Here is a 26,705-nt window from a genome sequence, read left to right as displayed (position 1 = left end):
TAGTCTTGGAAATCTCGAATGGAGTTTTCCCTTGTACAGTAACAAAAGACATCTCTGTTACCAGAATGGATTTGATACCAGTGTAGACAGACAGTGGATATAAGTCTGGAAAAACTCAATGGCGAAAATCACACGGGAAAGATAAGTCTGTTTCAAAATGATTTGTCAAGTTTCTTCTGCAAAGAGAAAAAACATTCTGCAGTCTTTCTAAATTCCCCGAATCATGGCGTGTCATGACATGCCCTGCATCCTGAGACGGAACTATTTAAGACAATTGAATACTCAAGAATCTTGTGAATTAATCCAAGAGTCCTAGAACAGAAATCTTGGTTGTCCTTGGTGTGTTTGTTCTTCAACATTGCTGGCTTGAGGACTCTTTTCACCTCTTCTGTAATCTCCGTCGTATGTAGAGCCAATCAGGATTTTCCAAAATGGCTACCTGTTGGAGACTGGGAGCTTGTAGCCTCTTGGTGGCCCTTTGGCTTTTGCATTGCTGTAGTTGTGGATGGTCAGAGACCACAAGGACTAATGGCGTGGCCAAGGGTGAAACGAAGGAGCAGGAGCTCATGTCCCATGAACGAGTGAAGAGAGGATGGGTGTGGAACCAGTTCTTTGTGGTGGAGGAGTACACAGGCACGGAACCACTCTACGTTGGAAAGGTAAGTCAACTATGTCTGAGAGATGTTCGTGTGTTTAGCGGGATAACACCAACATAACAGATTAAGTATTTGCTCGAAACATCCCCAGACATCCTATCCTCATTCATATCTTACTTATGAGTTGATTGCGATTTGATTTGTATGACATGTTATGATTGGAAAAGATAAGATGGCAAAAGCGAAAGAAATAGGGATGGTGCTGGTAAATTGTTTCTGCATACCCATGATTGTCTGAATTCAGTCATTGACAATTGATAATCATAAATTCATATATTAAACTCTAGTCTGAATGCTTTTCCTTATAAAGGCAGGAATTACCCCCAGGCCTCCCCGTCTGCCACTGTATTATTTTTCTATTAGGAGACAGACTGTGCTATCTATTCAGCCAGGATACATGATAGGCCTTAGCCAGGCCGATAGAGAGGACGAGCAGAGGAGAGAAAGAGGGTGGGGTGGGGTGGGGCTTGAAGATAAAGAAACAGACAGACAGACAGATGAACAGACACGCATACAGATGGACAGAAAGACAGAGCATGAGAAAAGATGAGCTCAAAAGAATGAGAGGTGGAGAGAGAGGATTCATGCATTTCGAAGTGACTCATTACGGGAGAGTGTGGCGGGGCAAGCGAGGCACTGATATAAAAACGCGGTAGAGGCATAGCAAGGGGGAGCAAAAGAGAGATGATTTTATTAATACAATTACCCAGAGTTATTGCTGTCCATGAAGCCGGGGCACAAGCCAGGACTATTAATAGTAGCTCGGTGGTGATGTTGCCGGACTCATCCATCGCTAAGGATATCAAAAACTTTAATTAGAGCAATATAGGATTAAATACGGCCAGTGTGGGACAACTTCTTCTCACCCAACTCAGCAAAGCTGCCAAGGCTGTCCTGCTGGCCATTAATCTGCTAATGAAATATTATTTTCACTAAATGGCCACTCACATCGCAATAAACTGGCAGCTTTGTTTGATACATTTGGGTAATGAATTTCCTTGGCCTTCTATGATCTGTCCGTCTGTTTGATTCCCCCCTTCTGCTAAGTTCAATATTCAAATTCTGAAAGCTATATTATCCCATTCAGTATTTATCTACAGTGTGTTGCCATTTCCTGGTTTGAGACTAGATGGTAGTTCAGTCAAAACTCATGTCAAATCAAATCAAATGTTATGGTCACATGGTTAGCAGATGTTATTGCAGGTATCTAACATTCCACAACAAAACATAATATCTAACAAATTCCACAACAAAACATAATCCACACAATCTAGTAAAGGAATGGGATAAGAATATATAATTATGAAATATATGGATGAGCAGTGACAGAGCGGCAAGATGCAATTGATAGTAAAGAATAGATAGTTAAGGATATAGTACACAGTATATACAGTGGGGCAAAAAAGTATTTTAGTCAGCCACCAATTGTGCAAGTTCTCCCACTTAAAAAGATGAGAGAGGCCTGTAATTTTCATCATAATGAATTTATTTGCAAATTATGGTTGGAAAATAAGTATTTGGTCACCTACATACAAGCAAGATTTCTGGCTCTCACATACCTGTAACTTCTTCTTTAAGAGGCTCCTCTGTCCTCCACTCGTTACCTGTATTAATGGCACCTGTTTGAACTTGTTATCAGTATAAAAGACACCTGTCCACAACCTCAAACAGTCACACTCCAAACTCCACTATGGCCAAGACCAAAGAGCTGTCAAAGGACACCAGAAACAAAATTGTAGACCTGCACCAGGCTGGAAGACTGAATCTGCAATAGGTAAGCAGCTTGGTTTGAAGAAATCAACTGTGGGAGAAATTATTAGGAAATGGAAGACATACAAGACCAATTATAATCTCCCTCGATCTGGGGCTCCACACAAGATCTCACCCCGTGGGGTCAAAATGATTACAAGAACGGTGAGCAAAAATCCCAGAACCACACGGGGGGACCTAGTGAATGACCTGCAGAAAGCTGGGACCAAAGTAACAAAGCCTACCATCAGTAACACACTACGCCACCAGGGACTCAAATCCTGCAGTGCCAGATGTGTCCCCATGCTTAAGATAGTGCATGTCCAGGCCCTTCTGAAGTTTGCTAGAGAGCATTTGGTAGATTCAGAAGAAGATTGGGAGAATGTCATATGGTCAGATGAAACCAAAATATAACTTTTTGGTAAAAAACTCAACTCGTCGTGTTTGGAGGACAAAGAATGCTGAGTTGCATCCAAAGAACACCATACCTACTGTGAAGCCTGGGGGTGGAAACATCATGCTTTGGGGCTGTTTTTCTGCAAAGGGACCAGGACGACTGATCCATGTAAAGCACATATGTCAGAGTCAAGGCCCGCGGGCCACATCCGGCCCGCAAGAAGGTTTTTTACGGCCCCTGGGATGATCTTGATTTATTATTAGAACCGGCCCGCAGCAAGCCGGCAGCCCGCAGATCTTTTACACGCACCAATACTACATTTCCCACAATGCAAAGGTGACGCACCGAGCAGTAGGCTGCTTCATTTCAATATTTATTGGCACAGCAGTCGTCAGCATCACAGTAAAATTAACTTTCAGATACCCATCAAAAATGGCAAAACGGAAGGTGGATACTGAGAACCGGGGGTTTCAAACAAGGTGGGAGTCGGAGTATATGTTCACGAAGGTAGCTGGAAAACCTGTGTGTCTTCTGTGTGGAGAAAGTGTGGCGGTACTGAAAGAGTATAATCTGAGACGACATTATGAAACGAAACACGCGGACACACACGCGGACGCAACTGTCAAGGCCAGTTTTATTTTGGCAGAAGAGATCGCTAAATCAGCCCGGCCATTTACGGAGGGGGATTTCATCAAAAACTGCATGATTAAAGTTTGTGACGAAGTTTGCCCAGAAAAAAGGCAACTCTTTTTAAATGTGAGTCTGAGCAGAAACACCATTGCCGAGAGAGTAGACCAGTTGTCCATCAATCTAAAGGAGCAGCTTGTGAAAAAGGGAAAAGATTTTATTGCATATTCCTTGGCTGTGGATGAGAGCACCGACATTTCTGACATTGCCCAGTTGTCAATTTTCATCCGCGGAGTGGACTCCAACCTAAGCGTGACAGAGGAGTTTTTGGCTTTACGTCCTATGCATGGCACAACTACGGGGCATGATTTGTATGAAGAGGTGTCAAGATGTGTAAATGAGATGGAGCTGCCTTGGGAAAAACTCGTGGGTTTGACAACCGACGGAGCACCTGCGATGTGTGGACACAGGAGCGGACTGGTGGCGAAGATACGGGAAAAGATGCAAGAGGAAAACGCGACAGGTGAGCTGACAGCTTATCATTGTATCATACACCAGGAAGCGTTGTGCGGTAAAGCCTTGAAAATGGAGCATGTAATGAGCATCATCACGCGCACAGTTAACTTTATCAGAGCCAAAGGTTTGAATCACCGCCAGTTCAAGGCATTTCTGACGGAGTTAGAAACGGAGCATGGTGATTTGCCTTATCACACAGAGGTGCGATGGCTAAGCCAGGGAAAGGTGCTTCAAAGATGTTTCGAGCTTCGTGAGGAGATTTGTCTGTTCTTGGACAGCAAAGGGAAAGACACAACACAACTCCGAGACGAAATGTTTCTGTGTGAAATGGCTTTTCTGTGTGACATTACGAGTCATCTGAATGCAATAAACTTGCAGCTGCAGGGTCGGGATCGTGTCATCTCTGATATGTACAGTACAGTGAAGGCATTTAAAACCAAACTGACTCTGTGGGAGACGCAGATGCGGAAAGAAAATTTGAGCCACTTTCCCAGCTGCCAGACCATGAAAGAGAAGCTCTCTACCAGTGCGTTCCCGAGCACACAGTTGGCTGATAAAATAGGTATGCTTGCCGCTGACTTTCGACGCCGATTTGCTGACTTTGAAGCACAAAAAAGCAGGTTGGAACTGCTCGGTAACCCATTTGCTGTTGACGTGGAAAGCTCACCACCAAACCTCCAAATGGAGTTGATTGACCTCCAATGCAATGATGCACTGAGGGCAAAATATGCGGCAGTGGGTGCTGCGGAGTTCGCCCGTTTCCTCCCCGGCACAATGCCCCAGCTGCGCATCCAGGCTGCTCAAACGTTGTCTATGTTTGGCAGCACATACCTGTGTGAACAACTGTTTTCTTTGATGAACCTGAACAAAACATCACACAGAAGTCGACTTACTGCTGAACACCTCCACTCAATTCTGAGGATTTCTTCAGCTCAGAGCCTTACCCCGAACATTGATGAACTTGTGGAAAAGATGGGACACCACCAAGTATCACCCTCAACCTCAAACAAGTGAACATTACTGTGCAATCACATATTTAGAGTTTTTACTCAGTTCAAGTTTAAAAGTTAAAATTTAATATTTGTTTTCACTGCATGTTACTTCTCCTTAAACAAAGTGTTGTTTTTGATTAATAGATTTTTGCACTTTATTTTTTTGTATTTCAATCCAATTATATTTTAAAAATATTTCAGTTGAGTGGATGATAGAAAATTGCTATTATTGTTTTTTCTTTGAAGTAAATTTAGCCCACTTTTGCTAAAATAGAAAATATAGTCTACTGATGGTGCCTTGAATACCGGTTTCTTTCATTTAATGTTCATGTTATGGGGATATTTATATAAAGGAAATTTGTCTTTTGTGTCTGTTGAAAATTAAAGATTACTGACAGAGCCATAAGAAAATATTGCTTTATTTATCTGATCATATTGTAATATATTTGTTAGGTTTTCAGTAGGTTCAATTAGGTTCACTAGACTATATGCGTCATTTAAAAATTTTTCAATGAACATTCGAACAGTCCGGCCCTCGTCTTGTAGCTGATTTTTTTATTTGGCCCTCCGTCCATTTGACTTTGACACCCCTGATGTAAAGGAAAGAATGAATGGGGCCATGAATCGTGAGATTTTGAGTGAAAACCTCCTTTCATCAGCAAGGGCATTGAAAATGAAACGTGGCACGTTGAAAATGAAACTTTCAGCATGACACTGATCCCAAACACACCGCCCGGGCAACGAAGGAGTGGCTTCGTAAGAAGCATTTCAAGGTCCTGGAGTGGCCTAGCCAGTCTCTAGATCTCAACCCCATAGAAAATCTTTGGAGGGAGTTGAAAGTCCGTGTTGCCCAGTAACAGCCCTAAAACATCACTGCTCTAGAGGAGATCTGCATGGAGGAATGGGCCAAAATACCAGCAACAGTGTGTGAAAACCTCCAAACAGAAAATGTTTGACCTCTGTCATTGCCAACAAAGGGTATATAACAAAGTATTGAGATAAACTTTTGTTATTGACCAAATACTTATTTTCCACCATAATTTGCAAATTAAATTCATAAAAAATCCTACAACGTGATTTTCTGGATTTTTTTTCTCATTTTGTCTGTCATAGTTGAAGTGTACCTATGATGAAAAATACAGGCCTCTCTCATCTTTTTAAGTGGGAGAACTTGCACAATTGGTGGCTGACTAAATACTTTTTTGCCCCACTGTACATATGAGATGAGTAATGCGAGATATGTAAACATTCTTATTGTGCCATTATTAAAGTGACTTGTGTTCCATTTATTAAAGTGGCCAATGATATCAAGTCTCTAGATAGGCAGCCGCCTCTGTGCAAGTGGTGGCTGTTTAACAATCTGATGGCCTTGAGATAGAAGCTGTTTTTCAATCTCTCTGTCCCAGCTTTGATGCACCTGTACTGACTTCGCCTTCTGGATGGAAGCGGGGTGAACAGGCAGTGGCTCGTTGGTTATTGTCCTTTATGATCTTTTTTTGCCTTCCTTTGACATCAGGTGTTTTAGGTGTCCTGGAGGGCAGGTAGTTTGACAGGATGCTCTCAATTGTGCACCTGTAAAAGTTAGTGAGGGTTTTCGGATGACAAGTCACATTTTTTCAGCCTCCTGAGGTTGAAGAGGCGCTGTTGCGCCGCCTTCATCATACTGTCTGTATGCGTGGACCATTTCAGTTTGTCAGTAATATGTACACCGAGGAACTGAGAACTTTCCACTTTCTCCACTGGTCCTGTCGATGTGAATGGGGGGGGTGCTCCAGGGAGTAGGAGTACAGGAGGGGGCTGAGAACACACCTTTGTGGGGCCCCAGTGTTGAGGATCAGCAGAGTGGAGATGTGGTTTACTACATTCACCACCAGGAAGTCCAGGACACAGTTGCACAGGGCAGGATCGAGGCCCAGGGTCTCAAGCTTAATGACGAGTTTGGAGGGTACTATGGTGTTGAATGATAGTAAAGTTTTGAAAAACATATTTGTTATTCAAATTAAAAGCCCAATGAATACTCATCTTTGTGTAATGATTTAACTCTCACAGCTAGTGGGACATTTATTTTGAAGGCACATATAAATAACAACTGCACGAGGACAGACAGTGACTGACAGGCTGACACAGATGTCACAGTTACAAATAGTAGCTAGCTAGACATTTCACAAAACGAAAAGGAAAGTAGACAATGAATGTAGGGTGCTCCAGCAGGAGTGGACATCGAAATATTTATTTATTGAGGAATCAGGGAAAGCTGTGTTCTTAGTGTGCAAAGAGAGCATCACTGTCATGAAAGACTACAACATGTTCCAACACTTCCAGACGAAGCATGCAGAGAAATATAGGAATATGTCTTCTGAGCAGAGGGCAAATGCATCGAAATAGTTGCTTTCTCAGTTGCAAAAGCAGCAAGGACTTTTCACAAAACTGTGTTTTGCAAACAACGGAATTGAGAGATAGCTATATACTGTCCCACAAAATTGCTAAACAAAGCAAGCCATTCGCTGAGGGCGAATTCATTAAAGAATATTTTATTGACTCTGCAGCAATACTTTGCCCAAACAAGAAAGAGCTTTTTGAAAATGTTTCCCTGTCAAGACGAACAATGACATGGCGTGTTGAAGACATCGCAGAGAATATGTAACAAAGGTTGAAAGACAAGGTAAAGAATTTCACCTATTTCTCCTTGGCCTGGATGAGAGCAGCGATGCACTTGACAGTTGTTGATATTCTTATGAGGCATAATCCCAGACTTTGAAATTACAGAGGAGTTTGCTTCAGTGCAGTCAATGAAGAGCACAACCATTGGAGGAGGTTAATAAGTGTGTGGCAAAGCTGGGACTGAGTTTTGACAAGTTATCCAGTGTGACCACTGATGGGTGCCCAAACTTGACAGGAAAAAATGTTGGCCTTTTGAAAAGGATGCAAGATGAAGTAGCTGAGCTGAACCCAGATCATAAAATAATTCTCCTGAATTATATTATTCATCAGGAGGTGCTATGGAAATGTGTAATGAAAATGAACCATGTTGTGGACACAGTCACTAAAGTGGGAAAATTCACAAGAGCAAAATCTTTAAACCACAGGCAGTTTGTCTCACTGTTGGAAGAGACAGAGTCGGGTCATGCAGCTCTCCCCTACCACACAAACGTGAGAGTTTGGGGAAGGTGCTTAAAAGGCTGTGGGACCTGAAGTCGGAGATTACTGAGTTTTTGCAAATTAATGGAAAATATGTGGATTTCCCTCAACTGCAAGATAAAAAATTGTTGGCTGATTTTGCCTTCACCGTGGACATCATGGCCCTAATGAATGAACTGAATTCCAAACTGCAAGGGAAGGGCCTTTTTTGCACATCAGATGTAGAGCCTTGTCAAAACCTTCAAGGGAAAATTATTCCCCCTGACCCGCCAAGCAGAAGCCAACAATCTCACCCACCCATCAGACTACTAGTCTGTTGCCTATCCGATGACCAGCGGGAGAAGTATACATCGCTGCTGCGTGCTTTGAACAGTGAGTTTTCTCGTCATTTTGAGGATTTCAAAGTGTTGGAAAATTACATACGGTTGGTTTCCTCTCCTTTCACCTTCAATGTGGATAACGCTCCCACTGACCTGCAACTTGAGCTTATCGATCTTCAGTCTGATGCAGTGATGGAAGACCTATTCAAAACCATGCCACTGACGAGGTTCTATGTACAGTGGGGAGAACAAGTATTTGATACACTGCCGATTTAGCAGGTTTTCCTACTTACAAAGCATGTAGAGGTCTGTAATTTTTATCATAGGTACACTTCAACTGTGAGAGACGGAATCTAAAACAAAAATCACATTCACATTGTATGATTTTTAAGTAATTAATTTGCATTTTATTGCATGACATAAGTATTTGATCACCTACCAACCAGTAAGAATTTCGGCTCTCACAGACCTGTTAGTTTTTACTTAAGAAGCCCTCCTGTTCTCCACTCATTACCTGTATTAACTACACCTGTTTGAACTCATTACCTGTATAAAAGACACCTGTCCACACACTCAATCAAACAGACTCCAACCTCTCCACAATGGCCAAGACCAGAGAGCTGTGTAAGGACATTAGGGATTGTCACGAATCCCTCCGAAGATGGTGCATCTTCCTGTTCGGGCGGGGCGCTCGGCGGTCGTCGTCGCCGGGCTACTAGCTGCCATTGATTCCCTATTTTGTTTATGTTAGTTTGGTCTGATTGGTTACACCTGTTTTGAGTTTAGTTTTGTTTGTGGGCTATTTAAGTGCACTAGGCCCGCAGGCTATTGTGCGGGCTTGTTTTCTGTTCAGGGTGTTGGATTATTTTGTGGATTCTATTTTTCCGGACAGAAGTCCTGTTTGTTTGGACTGGTTATTTCATGCGCCCTTGTGTTTGGCATGTCTGTTTTCACTGTCTTTGGAATAAAGATCCACGTTCGGAACTAAACCTGCTCTCTGCGCCTGACTCCTCAACCTACTACTCCTAGAAGCCTTAACAGGGATAAAATTGTAGACCTGCACAAGGCTGGGATGGGCTACAGGACAATAGGCAACAGCTCGGTGAGAAGGCAACAACTGTTGGCGCAATTATTAGAAAATGGAAGAAGTTCAAGATGACGGTCAATCACCCTCGGTCTGGGGCTCCATGCAAGATCTCACCTCGTGGGGCATCAATGATCATGAGGAAGGTGAGGGATCAGCCCAGAACTGCACGGCAGGACCTGGTCAATGACCTGAAGAGAGCTGGGACCACAGTCTCAAAGAAAACCATTAGTAACACACTACGCCGTCATGGATTAAAATCCTGCAGTGCACGCAAGGTCCCCCTGCTCAAGCCAGCGCATGTCCAGCCCCGTCTGAAGTTTGCCAATTACCATCTGGATGATCCAGAAGAGGAATGGGAAAAGGTCATGTGGTCTGATGAGACAAAAATAGCTTTTTGGTCTAAACTCCACTCGGCGTGTTTGGAGGAAGAAGAAGGATGAGTACAACCCCAAGAACACCATCCCAACCGGGAAGCATGGAGGTGGAAACATCATTCTTTGGGGATGCTTTTCTGCAAAGGGGACAGGACGACTGCACCGTATTGAGGGGAGGAGGGATGGAGCCATGTATCGCGAGATCTTGGCCAACAACCTCCTTCCCTCTGTAAGAGCATTGAAGATGGGTCATGGCTGGGTCTTCCAGCATGACAACGACCCGAAACACACAGCAAGGGCAATTAAGGAGTGGCTCCGTAAGAAGCATCTCAAGGTCCTGGAGTGGCCTAGCCAGTCTCCAGACCTGAACCCAATAGAACATCTTTGGAGGGAGCTGAAAATCCGTATTGCCCAGCGACAGCCCCGAAACCTGAAGGATCTGGAGAAGGTCTGCATGGAGGAGTGGACCAAAATCCCTGCTGCAGTGTGTGCAAACCTGGTCAAGAACTACAGGAAACGTATGATCTCTGTAATTGCAAACAAAGTTTTCTGTACCAAATATTAAGTTCTGCTTTTCTGATGTATCAAATACTTATGTCATGCCATAAACTGCAAATTAATTACTTAAAAATCATACAATGTGATTTTAAGAATTTTTGTTTTAGATTCCGTCTCTCACAGTTGAAATGTACCTATGATTAAAAAAATACAGACCTCTACATGCTTTGTAAGTTGGAAAACCTGCAAAGTCGCAGTGTATCAAATACTTGTTCTCTCCACTGTATCTCTCGATGAACAAAACTTTCTAAAGATTAGGAGTCATGCTCAGAAAACGTTTGTACTGTTTGGCTCAACCGATGTATGTGAACAGACATTTTCAGGGATGAAATAGAACAAGTCAAGGCACAGATCATCTCTTACCGACTCTCACCTCTCAGCGATCCTGCGCATAGCAACGTCATAAAATATACCTGACTTCACTGCTCTAGTCAAAGTCAGTCGTGGCCAAAAGTTTTGAGAATTACACAAATATTAATTTTCATAAAGTTTGCTGCGTCAGAGTCTTTAGATATGTTTGTCAGATGTTACTATGAAATACTGAAGTATACTTACAAGCATTTCATAAGTGTCAAAAGCTTTTAATGACAATTACATGAAGTTGATACAAAGAGTCAATATTTGCAGTGTTGACCCTTCTTTTTCAAGACGTCTGCAATCCGCCCTGGCATGCTGTCAATTACCTTCTGGGCCACATCCTGACTGATGGCAGCCCATTCCTGCATAATCAATTCTTGGAGTTTGTCAGAATCTGTGGGTTTTTGTTTGTCCACCCGCCTCTTGAGGATTGACCACAAGTTCTCAATGGGATGAAGGTCTGTGGAGTTTCCTGGCCATGGACCCAAAATATCAATGTTTTGTTCCTCGAGCCACTTAGTTATCACTTTTGCCTCACCAAACTGTTCCTGGATGGTTGGTAGAAGTTGTTCTCGGAGGATGTGTTGGTACCATTCTTTATTCATGGCTGTGTTCTTAGGCAAAATTGTGAGTGAGCCCACTCCCTTGGCTGAGAAGCAAACCCACACATGAATGGTCTCAGGATGCTTTACTGTTGACACAGGACTGATGGCAGCGCTCACCTTGTCTTTTCCGGACAAGATTTTTTCCGGATGCCCCAAACAATCGGAAAGGGGATTCATCAGAGCAAATGACTTTACCCCAACTTTAGGAGACGGTCCTGGCGCTTGCTGGACTTTCTTGGGTGCCCTGAAGCCTTCTTCACAACAATTTATTTTTGAGATTCTTCAAAGTAGCCACCCTTTTCCTTGATGACCCTTTTCCTTCTGTGTTTTGGGTTATTGTGCTGTTACTGTTGGTTTTCAATTGGTGGACAGACAGCCTTACATTCTCATGCAAAATGTCTTGATAAACTTGGGAATTCATGTTTCTGTCGATGATAGCAAGCTGTCCAGGCTCTGAGGCACTAAAGCAGTCCCAAACCATGACCTCCCTCCACCATAATTTACAGTTGGGATGAGGTTTTGATGTTTGTATGCTGTGCCTTTTTCCCCCACACATAGTGTTGGGAGTTCTTTCCTTCCAAACAACTCAACTTTAGTTTCATCTGTCCACAGAATATTTTTCCAGTAGCGCTGTGGAACATCCAGGTACTCTTTTGAACTTCAGACGTGCAGCAATGGTTTTTTTTAGACAGCAATGGGTTCTTCCTTGGTGTCCTCCCATGAACAACATTCTTGCTTCGTGTTTTATGTGTCGTAGACATGTCAACAGAGATGTTAGCATGTTAGAGATTTCTGTAAGTCTTTAACTGACACTCTAGGATTCTTCTTAACCTCATTGAGCATTCTGCGCTGTGCTCTTGCAGTCATCTTTGCAGGACGGCCACTCCTAGGGAGAGTAGCAACAGTGCTGAACTTTCTCCATTTATAAACAATTTGTCTTTCTGTGGACTGATGAACATCAATGCTTTTAGAGATACTTTTGTAACCCTTTCTAGCTTTATGCAAGTCAACAATTCTTAATCTTAGGTCTTCTAAGATCTCTTTTGTTCGAGGCATGGTTCACATCAGGCAATGCTTCTTGTGAATAGCAAACTCAAGTTTTGTAAATGTTTTTTTTTATAGGGCAGGGCATCCCTAACCAACATATCCAATCTCGTCTCATCGTCTCCTGACTCCAATTAGCTTTTGGAGAAGTCATTAGCCATGGGGTTCACATACTTTTTCCAACCTACACTGTGAATGTTTAAATTATGTATTCAGTCAGCATAGACAAGAAAAATACAATAATTTGTGTGTTATTAGTTTAAGCACACTCTGTTTGTCCATTGTTGTGACTTAGATCAACATCAGATCACATTTTATGACAAACGTATGCAGAAATCCAGGTAATTCCAAGGGGTTCACATACCTTTTCTTGCCAGTGTATATATATACACTATATGACCAAAAGTATATAGACACCTGCTCGTCGAACATCACATTCCAAAATCATGAGCATAAATATATGGATAGAAAAGGTGTGTACAGCAGTAGATATACAGTATAAGGTGAGCCATGACTGGAATACAGTATACACATATAAAGTGGGTCAAACAGTATACAAATATTGTTAAAGTTACCAGTGTTCAATTTATCTATATACATGGGGCAGCAGTCTCTAAGGTGTAGGGCAGAGTCTGCTAGATGGTAGCAGGGTGAACAGACTGTGGCTCAGGTGGCTGAGGTCCTTGATGATCTTCTTGGCCTTCCTATGACACTAGGTCCTGTAGATGACCTGTAGGGCAGGCATTGTGCCCCCAGTGATGCATTGGGCTGACCGCGCCGCCTTCTAGAGAGCCAAGTGTTTGCGGGTGGTGCAGTTGCTGCACCAGGCGGTGATGCAGCCTGACAGAATGCATGTAGAAGTTTGTGAGGGTTACCTAATGTTGAAAGGGAAAGGTATTCCAAGGTTTCCATGCAGATTAATGCAAAGCAGAGATCTGAAAGTGTTACGATTTAAGATTATTTAAAGAGCCATTTAAGATAGTTCCATGCCAATGCTGAACCTCATTCAGGAGGTAGAAGGTTACAGACATTGACTATGGCTGCGTATCTAAGTACCTGTAACCACAGAATTAGAATGTGATTATGTGGCTGCGTTTACACAGGCAGCACAATCCTGATGTTTTGCCCAATTATTGGCCAAAGATCAAATCTGATTGGTCAAATAAACAGTTATTGGCAAAATATAAGAATTGTGCTGCCTGTGTAAACGCAGCCACATAATCACGTTCTAATTCTGTGGTTACAGGTACTTACAACTACCTGTACTTAGGATACATTTGAACTCATTGTCAGCTAGAGGCATTCAGATACAATCGGACAATAATATATCTGAACCAAAGGTCTGGATACTTAGAATGATGAACCTTTTGTATAAGGGAGAAAGAGAATTAAACCTTTTCCACCTTTATTGTAGTATATATAGTAACCCCAAAGTGTAATAGCAGGTTTCAAACTACTAAAAACTACCAGGTTTAATTCCTCTACTATATATTATTGATTGAGTGGTTGATTGATGGATGGATTGAATGATTCATTCATTCATTGATTTTTTTTTTGAGCTTACAAGACACTAGCCATCAAATTGTACACAAAACATAAAACAAAATGAAATGTTACATGTATAGATCATAGATGATAAAAGCATACTGTTTGGTGACACAACCTTTGTCTCAAGCTGTATTCATTTGTTTCATTCCAGATACAAGATGTGTTAGACTCAGTTAAACCCACACTCTGTGAGATGTGCATGCCACCAAACAGTGGGCCACCAACAAAAAACGTAAGCAATTGAGCGAATGCATTCCATGACATTTTCACATGGACTTCTGTTATATATCTGTTGTGATATATCTGTAGTGCTCAAGGAATGTCTTCAAAGTTTGAGCAACACTTATTTTTGAAATATAATTTACATTATGATTTATTGCTACACATAATTTGCTTGCAAAGCCGCCTATGACAACAAATGCATAGACAAAAGAATCATTGTCCTTTTTTTGTTACGGCGATTGTACTGCACTAATATTATTACAAATCAGGTATTTTTCATGACATCTCCCAGACTGTGGCTTTAAGTTTAATTTAATATTTCTAGATTTACAGAACAAGAGATCAGATTAAAACAACAATTGAACGACTAAAACGGGTTGAAACATGGGCACATGTAGCATGGACAACTTTGAATGTCATTGAGCTTTGCCTATTTACCAGACTGACCACATGTATAGTCCCGATTTAAATTTAGATTATTTTCATGGACAGTATTTTGCTTTCTGATTGGCTGTGAAAGTTAAGTCATCTTTGACAACACATTTAATCGGTGTGTTGGAAGCAGTGGCGTCAGTTCAGCTAAACCAAGGGTATGGCAAAGTGGGTGGGGCCCCCCCCCCGGGCCTTATTGGTTAAATATAGCATGTATGCTAATAATTGTCCATAATTGTTACATGGATGTGTGTGTGTGAGTGGGTATACAGTGTGTGTATATGTCTGTGCATATGAATGGTAGAGCGAAGGAGGGTGAATAGGAATATGTCTAGGAGGGCGAGTGAGAATAGGTGAGCAGAGGCACAATGCCAATTTTATATATCTGATCTCGTTGTTAACTTCAAATCAGCGGTCTCATTTGTAATGTCCTTCTGTAGGGTGGCTTGCCCTGAATCCAAAGTGACACCAGAGGTCTTCGTTTGCGTGCGGACCCCTACTTGGCAGGCAGTTCCATATCCCATCCACCCCTGCTCTTTCTCTGAGTCAGCCCTCAGCTTGCCCAGTTATGTATGTGTGAGACAGAGTGTAAGGTAGAGAGAGAAATATAATGTGTGTGTAGTTGTGTTTGTGTGTGTCTGTGTGTGTGTATGTGTTTGTATGTGTGTGTTTGTCTCTGTGTGTGTTTGTGCATGTGTGCACGTGTGTTTTTGTCTGTGTGTGGGTGTCAGCATTTGTGTGTGTATGTGAGTATTTGCACAGTCAGTTTCAGTGACATGGCTAGTGATAAGAGACCTCAGGATAAGAACCAGATGCAGACACCCCCCACCTCTAGGGACGCCACCTGGCATCCTACCCGGGCACATACCTGGTTGACCAGGGTGCTGGCGGTGCAACTCAGCGATGAGGGCTGGGTCCCCGCTAGGAACATCCTTGACCCAGCATGTATGTTAATAATTGTCAATAATTGTTACATGGATGTGTGTGTGTGTGAGTGGGTGTACACTGTGTGTATATGTCTGTGCATATGAATGGTAGAGCGAAGGAGGGTGAATAGGAATATGTGTAGGAGGGCGAGCGAGAATAGGTGAGCAGAGGCACAATGCCAATTCACTACACAAAATGTAGTATATCTGATCTCGTTGTTAACTTCAAATCAGCGGTCTCATTTGTAATGTCCTTCTGTAGGGTGGCTCTCCCTGAATCCAAAGTGATACCAGAGGTCTTCGTTTGCGTGCGGACCCCTACTTGGCAGGCAGTTCCATATCCCATCCACCCCTGCTCTTTCTCTGAGTCAGCCCTCAGCTTGCCCAGTTATGTATGTGTGAGACAGAGTGTAAGATAGAGAGAAGAAGATAATGTGTGTGTAGTTGTGTCTCTGTGGGTTCGTGTGTGTGTTTGTGCATTTGTGCGCGTGTGTTTTTGTCTGTGTGTGGGTGCCAGAATCTGTGTGTGTATGTGAGTATTTGCACAGTCAGTTTCAGTGATGGCCAGGGATATCAGACCTCAGGATAAGACCCAGATGCAGACACCCCCCACCTCTAGGGACGCCACCTGGCATCCTACCCGGGCACAAACCTGGTTGACCAGGGTGCCGGCAGTGGAACTCAGCGATGAGGGAGTCATCATACCAGGTAGTCCTGAGGCATGGTCCTAGGGCTCAGGTCCTCAGAGAGAAAGAGAGAATTAGAGAGAGCATGCTTAAATTCACACAGGACACCGGATAAGATGGAAGAAGTACTCCAGATATAACAAACTGACCCTAGCCCCCCGACACGTAAACTACTGCAGAATAAATACTGGAGGCTGAGACAGGAGGGGTCAGGAGACACTGTGGACCCATCCGATGATACCCCCAGACAGGGCCAAATAGGAAAGATATAACCCCTCCCACTTTTCCAAAGCACAGCCCCCACACCACTAGAGGGATATCTTCAACCACCAACTTACCATCCTGAGACAAGGCCGAGTATAGCCCACAAAGTTCTCCGCCACGGCACAACCCAAGGGGGGGCGCCAACTCAGACAGGAAGATCACGTCAGTGACTCAACCCACTCAAGTGACGCACCTAGGGACGGCATGAAAGAGCACCAGTAAGCCAGTGACTCAGCCCCTGTAATAGGGTTAGAGGCAGAGAATCACAGTGGAGAGAGGGGAACCGGCCAGGCAGAGACAGCAAGGACGGTTCGTTGCTCCAGAGCCTTTCCGTTCACTCAATCATATGACCCACTGAAGTGATGAGTCTTCAGTAAAGACTTAAAGGTTGAGACCGAGTTTGCGTCTCTCACATTGGTAGGCAGACCATTCCATAAAAATTAAGCTCTATAGGAGAAAGCCCTGCCTCCAGCTGTTTGCTTAGAAATTCTAGGGACAATTAGGAGGCCTGCGTCTTTTGACCGTAGCGTACGTGTAGGTATGTACGGCAGGACCAAATCAGAAAAATAGGTAGGAGCAAGCCCATGTAATGCTTTGTAGGTCAGCAGTAAACCGTTGACTTAACAGGAAGCCAGGAGGCTAGCACTGGAGTAATATGATGAAATTTTTGGGTTCTAGTCAGGATTCTAGCAGCCGTATTTAGCACTAACTGAAGTTTATTTAGTGCTTTATCCGGGTAGCCGGAAAGTAGAGCATTGCAGTAGTCTAACCTAGAAGTAACAAAAGCATGGATTAATTTTTCTGCATCATTTTTGGACAGAAAGTTTCAGATTTTTGCAATGTTACATAGATGGAAAAAAGCTGTCCTTGAAACAGTCTTGATATGTTCGTCAAAAGAGAGATCAGGGTCCAGAGTCACGCCGAGGTCCTTCACATTTATATTTGAGAAGACTGTACAACCATCAAGATTAATTGTCAGATTCAACAGAAGATCTCTTTGTTTCTTGGGACCTAGAACAAGCATCTCTGTTTTGTCTGAGTTTAAAAGTAGAAAGTTTGCAGCCATCCACTTCCTTATGTCTGAAACACAGGCTTCTAGCGAGGGCAATTTTGGGGCTTCACCATGTTTCATTGAAATGTACAGCTGTGTGTCATCCGCATAGCAGTGAAAGTTAACATTATATTTTCAAATTATATCCCCAAGAGGTAAAATATATAGTGAAAACAATAGTGGTCCTAAAACGGAACATTGAGGAACACCGAAATTTACAGTTGATTTGTCAGAGGACAAACCATTCACAGAGACAAACTGATATCTTTCCGACAGATAAGATCTAAACCAGGCCAGAACTTGTCCGGGTAGACCAATTTGGGTTTCCAATCTCTCCAAAAGAATGTGGTGATCGATGGTCTCAAAAGCAGCACTAGGGTCTATTAGCACGAGGACAGATGCAGAGCCTCGGTCTGAAGCCATTAAAAGGCAATTTACCACCTTCACATGTGCAGTCTCAGTGCTACAGCAGCTTTTTCTAAACATTTTGAGAGGAATGGAAGATTCGATTTAGGCCGATAGTTTTTATATTCTCTTCCAGGTTACACCGACAGCGGCGGATGAGCATCTGTGCAGAGGATATGTTAACCTCTTGCTCCGGGAAGAGCGGGGGCTGATAACCCATGGAGCACTCGAAGGGCGAGAGCCCGGTGACTGAGCAGGGAAGGGTGTTCTGGGAGTAATCCACCCACATGAGTTGCTGGCCCCAGGTGGTGGAGTTGGCCGAGATGAGGTACTGAAGAGTTGTCTCCAGGTCCTGATTGGCACACTCCGACTGGCCATTGGTTTGGGTATGAAACCCGAAGGACAGGCTGGCCGACAACCCAATGAGTGTGCAGAATGCGTTCCAAAACCAGGACGAGAATAGAGGACCACTGTCGAAAACCATGTCCAACGGAAGTCCATGGATCCTGAAGACGTGGTGCACCATGAGCTGGGCTGTCTCCTTGGCCAACGGTAGCTAAGTGAGGAGAATGAAATGGGCGGCTTTGGAAAACCTGTCCACCACTGTGAGGATAGTGGTGATGCCATCAGATGGAGGGAGACCAGTGACTGTCCAGGACTATGTGTGACCAGGGACGGTGAAGGACAAAAAGGTTGAAGGAGGCCAGCTGGAGCTTGCAGAGGAGTCTTGTTCTGAGCACAGACAGAGCAGGCGGCGCCGAACGCGGAGACGTACAGAACCATGGTGGGCCACCAAAAGCTTTGTCGCACAAAGGCCAGGGTCCAACGGGAGCCAGGGTGGCAGGCAAGCCTTGAGGAATGAGCCCATTCCAGGGCCGGGGAGTGGGCAGCGTCTGGGACAAACATCCGGTTAGCTGGGCCCACCCCCCACCCGTTCTACCTCACGGACCTGGATCTCTATTCGCCTGACGAGGGTAGCCGCAGGCACGAGGTAGGAAGAATGGTCTCGGGTTCCGAGTGTGTAGAAGCAGGGCACTCGGGAAGGCGGGGTGGCCTGGAGAGATGCACTGCTGACAGCGGTGTTACTGGGGGTCTGCGAGGCTACTGTCGTGGCCGACGGCCTCACAGATAATCCGTGGAATTGCTCCAGCATTGCATTCAAGGCAAAGTAATGGCGTTCTGCCAAGGCATGGAATCCATCCATAAGACCTCGGAGTAACTCCTTGTGTCTCCCAATGGGGGCTCCTTGGGAGGTGATGGCGCCGCGGAGCTGTTCCGAGTCTGCTGGGTCAGTCATGGCCAGTTCGTACTATCAGACCTTGGGATAAGACCCAGATGCAGACAGTTCGAAGTAACAAAAGTTTATTACAAGAACAGGGGCAGGCAAACGACAGGTCAAGGGCAGGCAGAGGTCAGTAATCCAGAGCAGAGTCCAAAAGGTTCAGAATGGCAGCCAGGCTCAGGGTCAGGGCAGGCAGAATGGTCAAAACCGGGAAAAGTAGAAAACAGGGCCTAGAGAGAAATACAGGAGTACAGGAAAAACGCTGGTAGGCTTGACGAGACAAGCACAAGACAGGTGAAACAGATCAGGGTGTGACAAGGCAAGGGGGGTTCACACCAACCACGGTGCTTCAGGCTAACTCTTGACTCTTTCCTCACACAGCTTGGGTCTGGCACTCGCCAGCCTGTCTGCCTGACATTTTATGTAAACTAGTTGCTGATGAAGCAGGCAACATAGAGCCCTATATGGTGCCATTCGGGACAAAGCTACTATTTCCCTGAGTGGGAGGTGACGTTATGAGTCATTGTTTTGTCCCAACTTTATATTTTGTGTGCCAAGTGCCAACACCATTGTTTTGATAAATACCTCTCCACCTCTTCTTTGTTCTTGACTGGAACGCTTACTGTTGGCCTAAGTGTGTCCCAAATGGCACCCTATTTAGTGCTGTACTTTTGATTTGGCTGGTCAACAGTTGTGAACTATATAGGGAATAGTGTGCCATTTGGGACGCAAGCCTACTGTTTGATTGCAGGTTTTTTTAGCTAGAAATGGCGTGTTGACATTGCTAAGCAAGTGAAGCCCTGGCTTTGACTTTTTGTTTGAAGTCCACAGCTTAGCCACGGCCCGAGTCACTCCACTGAGGACAGACTGACGGATGGACACATTGAGCCTGAAGGGGGAGAACGATCTGTCAAAAATATCTATATAATCACATTCGCGCTGCGTTGTTGCCACGTGTGCCTGGTCACCACAACATGTGTTTTGTTTGTTGGGAAAATGTAAAATGTTTCCGTATATGGTACCATACTGTCTGTGTGTGTGTGTGTGTGTGTGTGTGTGTGTGTGTGTGTGTGTGTGTGTGTGTGTGTGTGTGTGTGTGTGTGTGTGTGTGTGTGTTTGTATGTAAACAGTACGTGTGATCAGAGAGCAAATATCAAAGTACTGCATCTGGACTTTGATGATAGAAAACCCTTTACATTCACAGAACACATTACAGTAATCAGGCTCCCAAAAGATGTTTGTGTATGTGTTTGGATGATGCGCATGGCATCACTGTTGATTCTTGTCTCCGCGTCTACTCTACTAGTCTTGAAAGACTTATGTAATTGCAGTAAGTTGTCACAAGTTGATCAACGACAGTGAGCAATAGAGAGACAGTCAGACAATGTGAAGGCAGGCAAAGAGAGAAGAGAGTCGTTCTTTTCCCGTCACATATCTCCAGATATTGGAGAGCTTTCTACGGTCTTTCTACTGGGCTATTGAAGTTTATTTTATTATTGCTGAAATATTGATACCCCCAAAAATAGTATATTTTCTCTCGGAGTGTTCATTTATTTGACATGGGGACAATTCAAAATGAAAAAAAGAGTGGGAAGGGTGAAAGAAAAGGCAATATGAAGGCTGGGTTTTGCATTATTCCCCCATTTTACGCCAAATACCACAGCAACAGCGATCGAGTCCTGTATTTAATCAAGCCTTTATAAAATATTAACGCGGGAGATGGGCATTTTCTCCCATTTTCTCCCTCAATTCCCACCTGTTTTGTGAGATGGGTCCTACTGGCTATGGAGCCTGAGTCCTGCGTTCTAATTTCAGATAGGGAGGGAGTAGCAGTTCGGATGTGCAATGAAGCCAAAGGGTATATAGGGGACTGTTAGAATGTATTTTAATCACATTAATAGAAGTCTTGGCAGATTTATAAGGGCTCTTTAACTTCACTCTTTGGCCCCTACCTTGTTTGTGTTCATACCGCACCTTTAACAATCTATAGAAATGACTGATCTTCTAATTCAATGGGCCCCTATTCTGTGAAGGGCACGCCATGTGGGAATTGAGTTAATCATAGGTAGTGCTGCAGTGTCTTTTGTCATAGTACATATGTTGACTGCCTTACTGGGAGGTGATGACTTCTCCTCTTCCCTCTTTCGCTGGCTGTGGAATAGGAACTTTGCTTCTTGATGACTAGATAGAACATCCTTGACATAAAAGAAAGAGAAAAGCCTTGACCATACTATAAAGGGCATACTGTGAAGTGCTACAAATGTATATAATAAACATGTTGGGATTGGCAGGTTCAAGGCTGTTTTAGAATCTGACATTTTGAACATGTCTTGTTCTTTGAAGCATGGAATTGTTTATCGACTGTAGCTATGTAGAACTATCCCTCACTTTCTGTTAATCTTCTCTGATGTTGTTAAAGGTCCATTGCAGTCATAAATGTGATTTTACTGTGTTTTATATATATTTCCACACTATTAGGTTGGAATAATACTGTGAAATTGTGAAAATGATGATAAGGCCTGTTTAGTGCAAGAGCTGTTGAAAAGACTGCCTGAAATGTTGGCCTGCCCGGCGACATCACCAGGTGGTAAATTAGTTAATAGACCAATAAGAAAGAGTTCCAAACCTCTCTGCCAATAACAGCTAGTTGTCAGTTTCCCCCTCCCTACTCAGACCACTTCCAGACAGTCCTAGAAAAATTATTGCTTGAGAAATTGCTCCTTGCTTAGAAGCCTTTTTTTGTTTATTTTTGACCATTTAAATTGAAAACAACAACACTAAGGTACCCATGATTTGATATTGAGATATAAACCGCTGCATTAGTCCTTATTGTATTGCATTCACAATAGTATCAACTGTCAATCAATGAAATCAATGCATTCTATAGAACCTTTTCAACAACATGTTATATACCTCCAGAAAGCATGAAATCTCAGCTTGACTTTGATTGCCTTGATTGCCAGATCCACACAGATTCGGACGAGGGCGAGGGGAACATCAAGTACACCATCTCCGGGGAAGGGGCGGGCACGATCTTCATCATCGACGAGCTGACGGGCGACATCCACGCCACCGAGCGATTAGACCGCGAGGAGCAGAGCTACTACACCCTCAGAGCTCAGGCCCGGGACCGGCTCACCAACCACCTGCTGGAATCCGAGTCAGAGTTTGTCATCAAAGTCCAGGATATCAACGACAGTGAACCCAAGTTCCTGGAAGGGCCCTATATCGGGAGTGTGGGAGAGCTTTCACAAATAGGTAAGGAGGGAGGGGTGTGTGTGTGTATTTGTGAAACAAAGGCGGTGCTGGATTGCAGGAATGTGTTCTGACTATGTTCAGGTCTGATCATGAAGATGTGAGGAGTTCATTTTAAGTATCAGAGATACAGTATGTGTCCATAGGGAAAAGTGATAGGGCCTTCATTACCTGTCATTGGGAGGACATTAAATAATGTTAATAGTATTTGAAGAGACATTTGTTGATGGTACAATTTTTACCATGCTACCTAATCCAGTCCCAAGATTACAATCACCCGAGGTAAAAGTTTGAGAGTTTGTTAGGAAATAAGAAACGTTGTTTAAGCGTGTGTGAATGTTTTCGAGGTAAAGTATAGAAAGAATTGTGTGTGTGTGTCAGAGAGGGACTACTTGTAAGTAGGAGATACTAGGCAAAATGTAATGTCTCTCGCCCTCCTTCGCTCCTGATTGGAATTAATTCCTGCCTTCTCAGCACGTTTTGGCCTTTTTTCTGCCGGCAGTGCTTATTGAAACAGGGGAAAGAGAAGAGACAGAAGGCAAGATAACAGTGTAGAGAGAGACAGAGCGAGAGAGAGAGAGAGATGGGGAGAATAGTTCATGTTCGCGCCCTCCATTTCTCCTCCTCCCACTTGTTCCCCCACCTCTCAGTCAAATTACACACTAAATTAGTGTGCACTTCATGTTTTATACATTGACTACAGTGCCAATGCTAATGAGATAACTGGAGTGCTTAGTCAAGCATTTCTCACCGTTTAGTTTTCTGGTCATATTTGCTCTTCCTGTAGAACAACAGCTAATGGCGTTGCTGTGGCACCACTGTGATAAGTTCACCGCGGTGCATGGTTGAGAGGCAGAGGGCTTGGGTGACAGACTGACGATCAATGATGCACACTTCAAACCAAATGCACAGCGCTAAGGGCCACTGCGTAGGCCTAGTTGATGGTGGCGCTCACACTTCAATATGATGTTTGCTAAAGTATACATACATGTATTCACCTGAGTTACTTTGTCGTAGTAGCAGCCATCTTATGATGGAAGAAGTAACACTTGTTAAATGTTTTTATGGAAAATGTGAACTATATGAAGCCTTGTGAGATAATTTTGAATTTAATTGGATTAATTAAATTAAATTAATCAATTAATTGGAAACTATTGTTGAATGGAAAAGTGAATGAATGTTAATACACGTATTATTCTCTTTCCAAAAATGCGTGTCAACTTTTCAGTTAATGTTTTTTTTTGCCATTCCATACACATCCCAATACATTGCACTGCCATCAAGCTTTACAATTTGACTAATTGATTAGCACAAATCAGCATTTATTTCTGATGTCTTTTCACTCTATCCAGACACTTTAATCTGTGGCATGGAGTGAGACAAATGTGAGAACCACTGATCTGAGACGGTACTGGATGGAACGGTAATGGGAGCAGGTTTCCAGTATTATCCCAGGCTTCGTTCCTAATGGCACCCTATGCCCTACATAGTGTACTGCTTTTTACCACATGCCTAGTGGCCCTAGCGCACTACTGTATGTAATAGGGTGCCATTTGGGAGACATCTTCAGCCAGTAGCATGCACATGCTCACTGTGCTTTTTTATGGCCTTGGTGGAAAGCTGGTCTGCAATAATAACAAGAAAGTAATCACAAGGCAGCCTGCGGCATATTCATTTTCACTTATCGCTCCTGTCATGTTCTTCCTAACATGGCCCTGTCATAGCTCATGGCCCCAATGAGAGAGGGCCCAGGAACCAAAATGTATTTCTTTACATATCATTCAAAGTCTGCTTGTTGTTTCGGCTCGGTTAACGCCTAGGAAGAGAGGAGGGGAGAATAAATTAGGCCTGTCAGGCCGAAGATGAATGCAGAGGGATCATTCGCCGCCGTCCTGTGAAAACATGGCCCGGCTAATGAAATTGGAGTCCTAAATCAAAATTGCGTCACGACGTTGAATGATTTTTGCATTGAGCCGTGTGAATGTCTTCATGTTCGGACCATTGGTTGAACAGGAATAGAGTCGTGCTGTGGCTGTTTCACCTCTGTATTAAGGGCCCTATACATGTTCTATGTAGTTAGTTTAGTTTAGTTTATTAGGATCTCAATTAGCTACTACACATGCATCAGTTACTCTACCTGGAGTCCACATAAAACATACAAAGTACACAACAGTAATAGACAAGAACAACATAAGATATTACATTAAAATAAAAAATGAAATAAATAAGAGTTATAATGTACAGTTGAACACACCTTAGCCAAATACATTTAAACTCAGTTTTAAAAATTCCTGACATTTAATCCTAAAAATTATTTTTATTAGGTCAGTTAGGATCACCACTTTATTTTAAGAATGTGAAATGTCAGAATAATGGTAGAGAGAATGATTTATTTCAGCTTCAGCTTTTATTTCTTTCATCACATTCTCAGTGGGTCAGAAGTGTACATACACAATTAGTATTTGGTAGCATTGCCTTTAAATTATTTAATTTGGGTCAACGTTTTGTGTGACCTTCCACAAGCCTTCCACAATAAGTTGTAGCCTTCCACAATAAGTTGGGTGAATTTTGGCCCATTCCTCCTTTTAGCTGGTGTAACTGAGTCAGGTTATTAGGCCTCCTTGCTCGCACACTCTTTTTCAGTTCTGCCCACAAATTTTCTATGCAATGGAGGTCAGGGCTTTGTGATGATCACTCCAATACCTTCGTTGTCCTTAAGCCATTTTGCCTCAACTTTGGAAGTATGCTTGGGGTCATTGTCCATTTGTAAGACCCATTTGCGACCAAGCTTTAACTTCCTGACTGATGCCTTGAGATGTTGCTTCAATATATCCACATACTTTTCCTACCTCATGATGTTATCTATTTTGTGAAGTGCACCAGACCCTCCTGCAGCAAAGCAACCCCACAACATGATGCAGCCACCCCCGTGCTTCATGGTTAGGATGGTGTTCTTCGGCTTGCAAGCCTCCCCCTTTCCCATACATATCGATGGTCATTATGTTCAAACAGATCTATTTTTGTTTCATCAGACCAGAGGACATTTCTCCAAAAAGTAAGATCTTTGTCCCCATGTGTAGTTGCAAACCGTAGTCTGTCTTTTGTATGGTGGTTTTGGAGCAGTGGCTTCTTCCTTGCTGAGCGGCCTTGGTTATGTCAATATAGGACTTGTTTTACTGTGGATATAGATACTTTTATAACTGTTTCCTCCAGCATCTTCACAAGGTCCTTTGCTGTTGTTGTTCATCTGTTCATCTTGTTGTTCATCTTTAGGAGACAGAACGCGTCTCCTTCCTGAGCGGTATGACGTCTGTGTGGTCCCATCGAGTTTATTCTTGTGTACTATAGTTTGTACAGATGAACGTGGTACCTTCAGGCATTTGGAATCTGCTCCCGAGGATGAACCAGACTATCTGAGGTCTACATATTTTTTTCTGAGGTCTTGGCTGATTTCTTTTGATTTTACCATGATGTCAAGCAATGAGGCACTGAGTTTGAAGGTAGGCCTTGAAATACATCCACAGGTACACATCCAATTGACTCAAATTATGTAAATTAGCCTATCAGAAGCTTCTAAAGCCATGACATCATTTCCTGGAATTTTCCAAGCTGTTTAAAGGCACAGTCAACTTGGTGTATATAATCTTCTGACCCACTGGAATTGTGATACAGTCATTTCAATTAGTGAAGTAATCTGTCTGCAAACAATTGTTGGAAAAATGACTTGTGTCATGCACAAAGTAGATGTCCTAACCGACTTGCCAAAATATAGTTTGTTAACAAGAAATTTGGTTGGTTGAGAAACGAGTTTTAATGACTCCAACCTAAGTGGATGTAAACTTCCGACATAAACTGTATATAGGAAAGACACCAAGAGACAACAACAATACAATTTACACACTATTCATATATGTATATTCATATTCTTATATACAGTACTGTTTTAATTAGATATTTAGAAAGAGGAGAGGCGCTGTGATACAATATGTTTTTTTTATCTGTTTTTTAAAGCTAAACTTGCTTTTTGCCTGATTATCCTCTGGTGTCAGAGCATTCCACGATGACATGGCTCTATACATAACTGAGTGACAAATTACATCGGTTTTTTGTAATGGTTTATCGTGAATAAATCCATGTCTGGTGGGCTACAGTGCATTCGGAAAGTATTCAGACCCGTTGTCACGAACCTCGCCGAAGATGGTGCCTCTTCCTGT

The 26,705-nt window shown here is 43.2% G+C and overlaps 1 protein-coding gene across 1 annotated transcript in view; it reads left to right on the top strand.

Moving 5' to 3' along the window:
* The first annotated feature begins 359 nt into the window (after positions 1-359).
* LOC139370665 (cadherin-22-like) overlaps positions 360-26,705 on the top strand; it is a 134,358-nt gene continuing 108,012 nt past the window's right edge. Inside the window, exons 1-3 of the mRNA XM_071110279.1 lie at positions 360-659; positions 14,120-14,200; positions 22,200-22,494. Coding sequence (XP_070966380.1) covers positions 432-659; positions 14,120-14,200; positions 22,200-22,494 — 604 coding nt within the window. The 5' untranslated portion in view covers positions 360-431. The remainder of the gene's footprint in view (positions 660-14,119; positions 14,201-22,199; positions 22,495-26,705) is intronic.

The sequence above is a fragment of the Oncorhynchus clarkii genome, chromosome 17 (genome assembly GCF_045791955.1).
Source record: "Oncorhynchus clarkii lewisi isolate Uvic-CL-2024 chromosome 17, UVic_Ocla_1.0, whole genome shotgun sequence".
NCBI classification, from domain to species: domain Eukaryota; kingdom Metazoa; phylum Chordata; class Actinopteri; order Salmoniformes; family Salmonidae; genus Oncorhynchus; species Oncorhynchus clarkii.
Note: the sequence above shows the minus strand (reverse complement) of the source record. Positions and strands in the feature narration are given on the sequence as shown.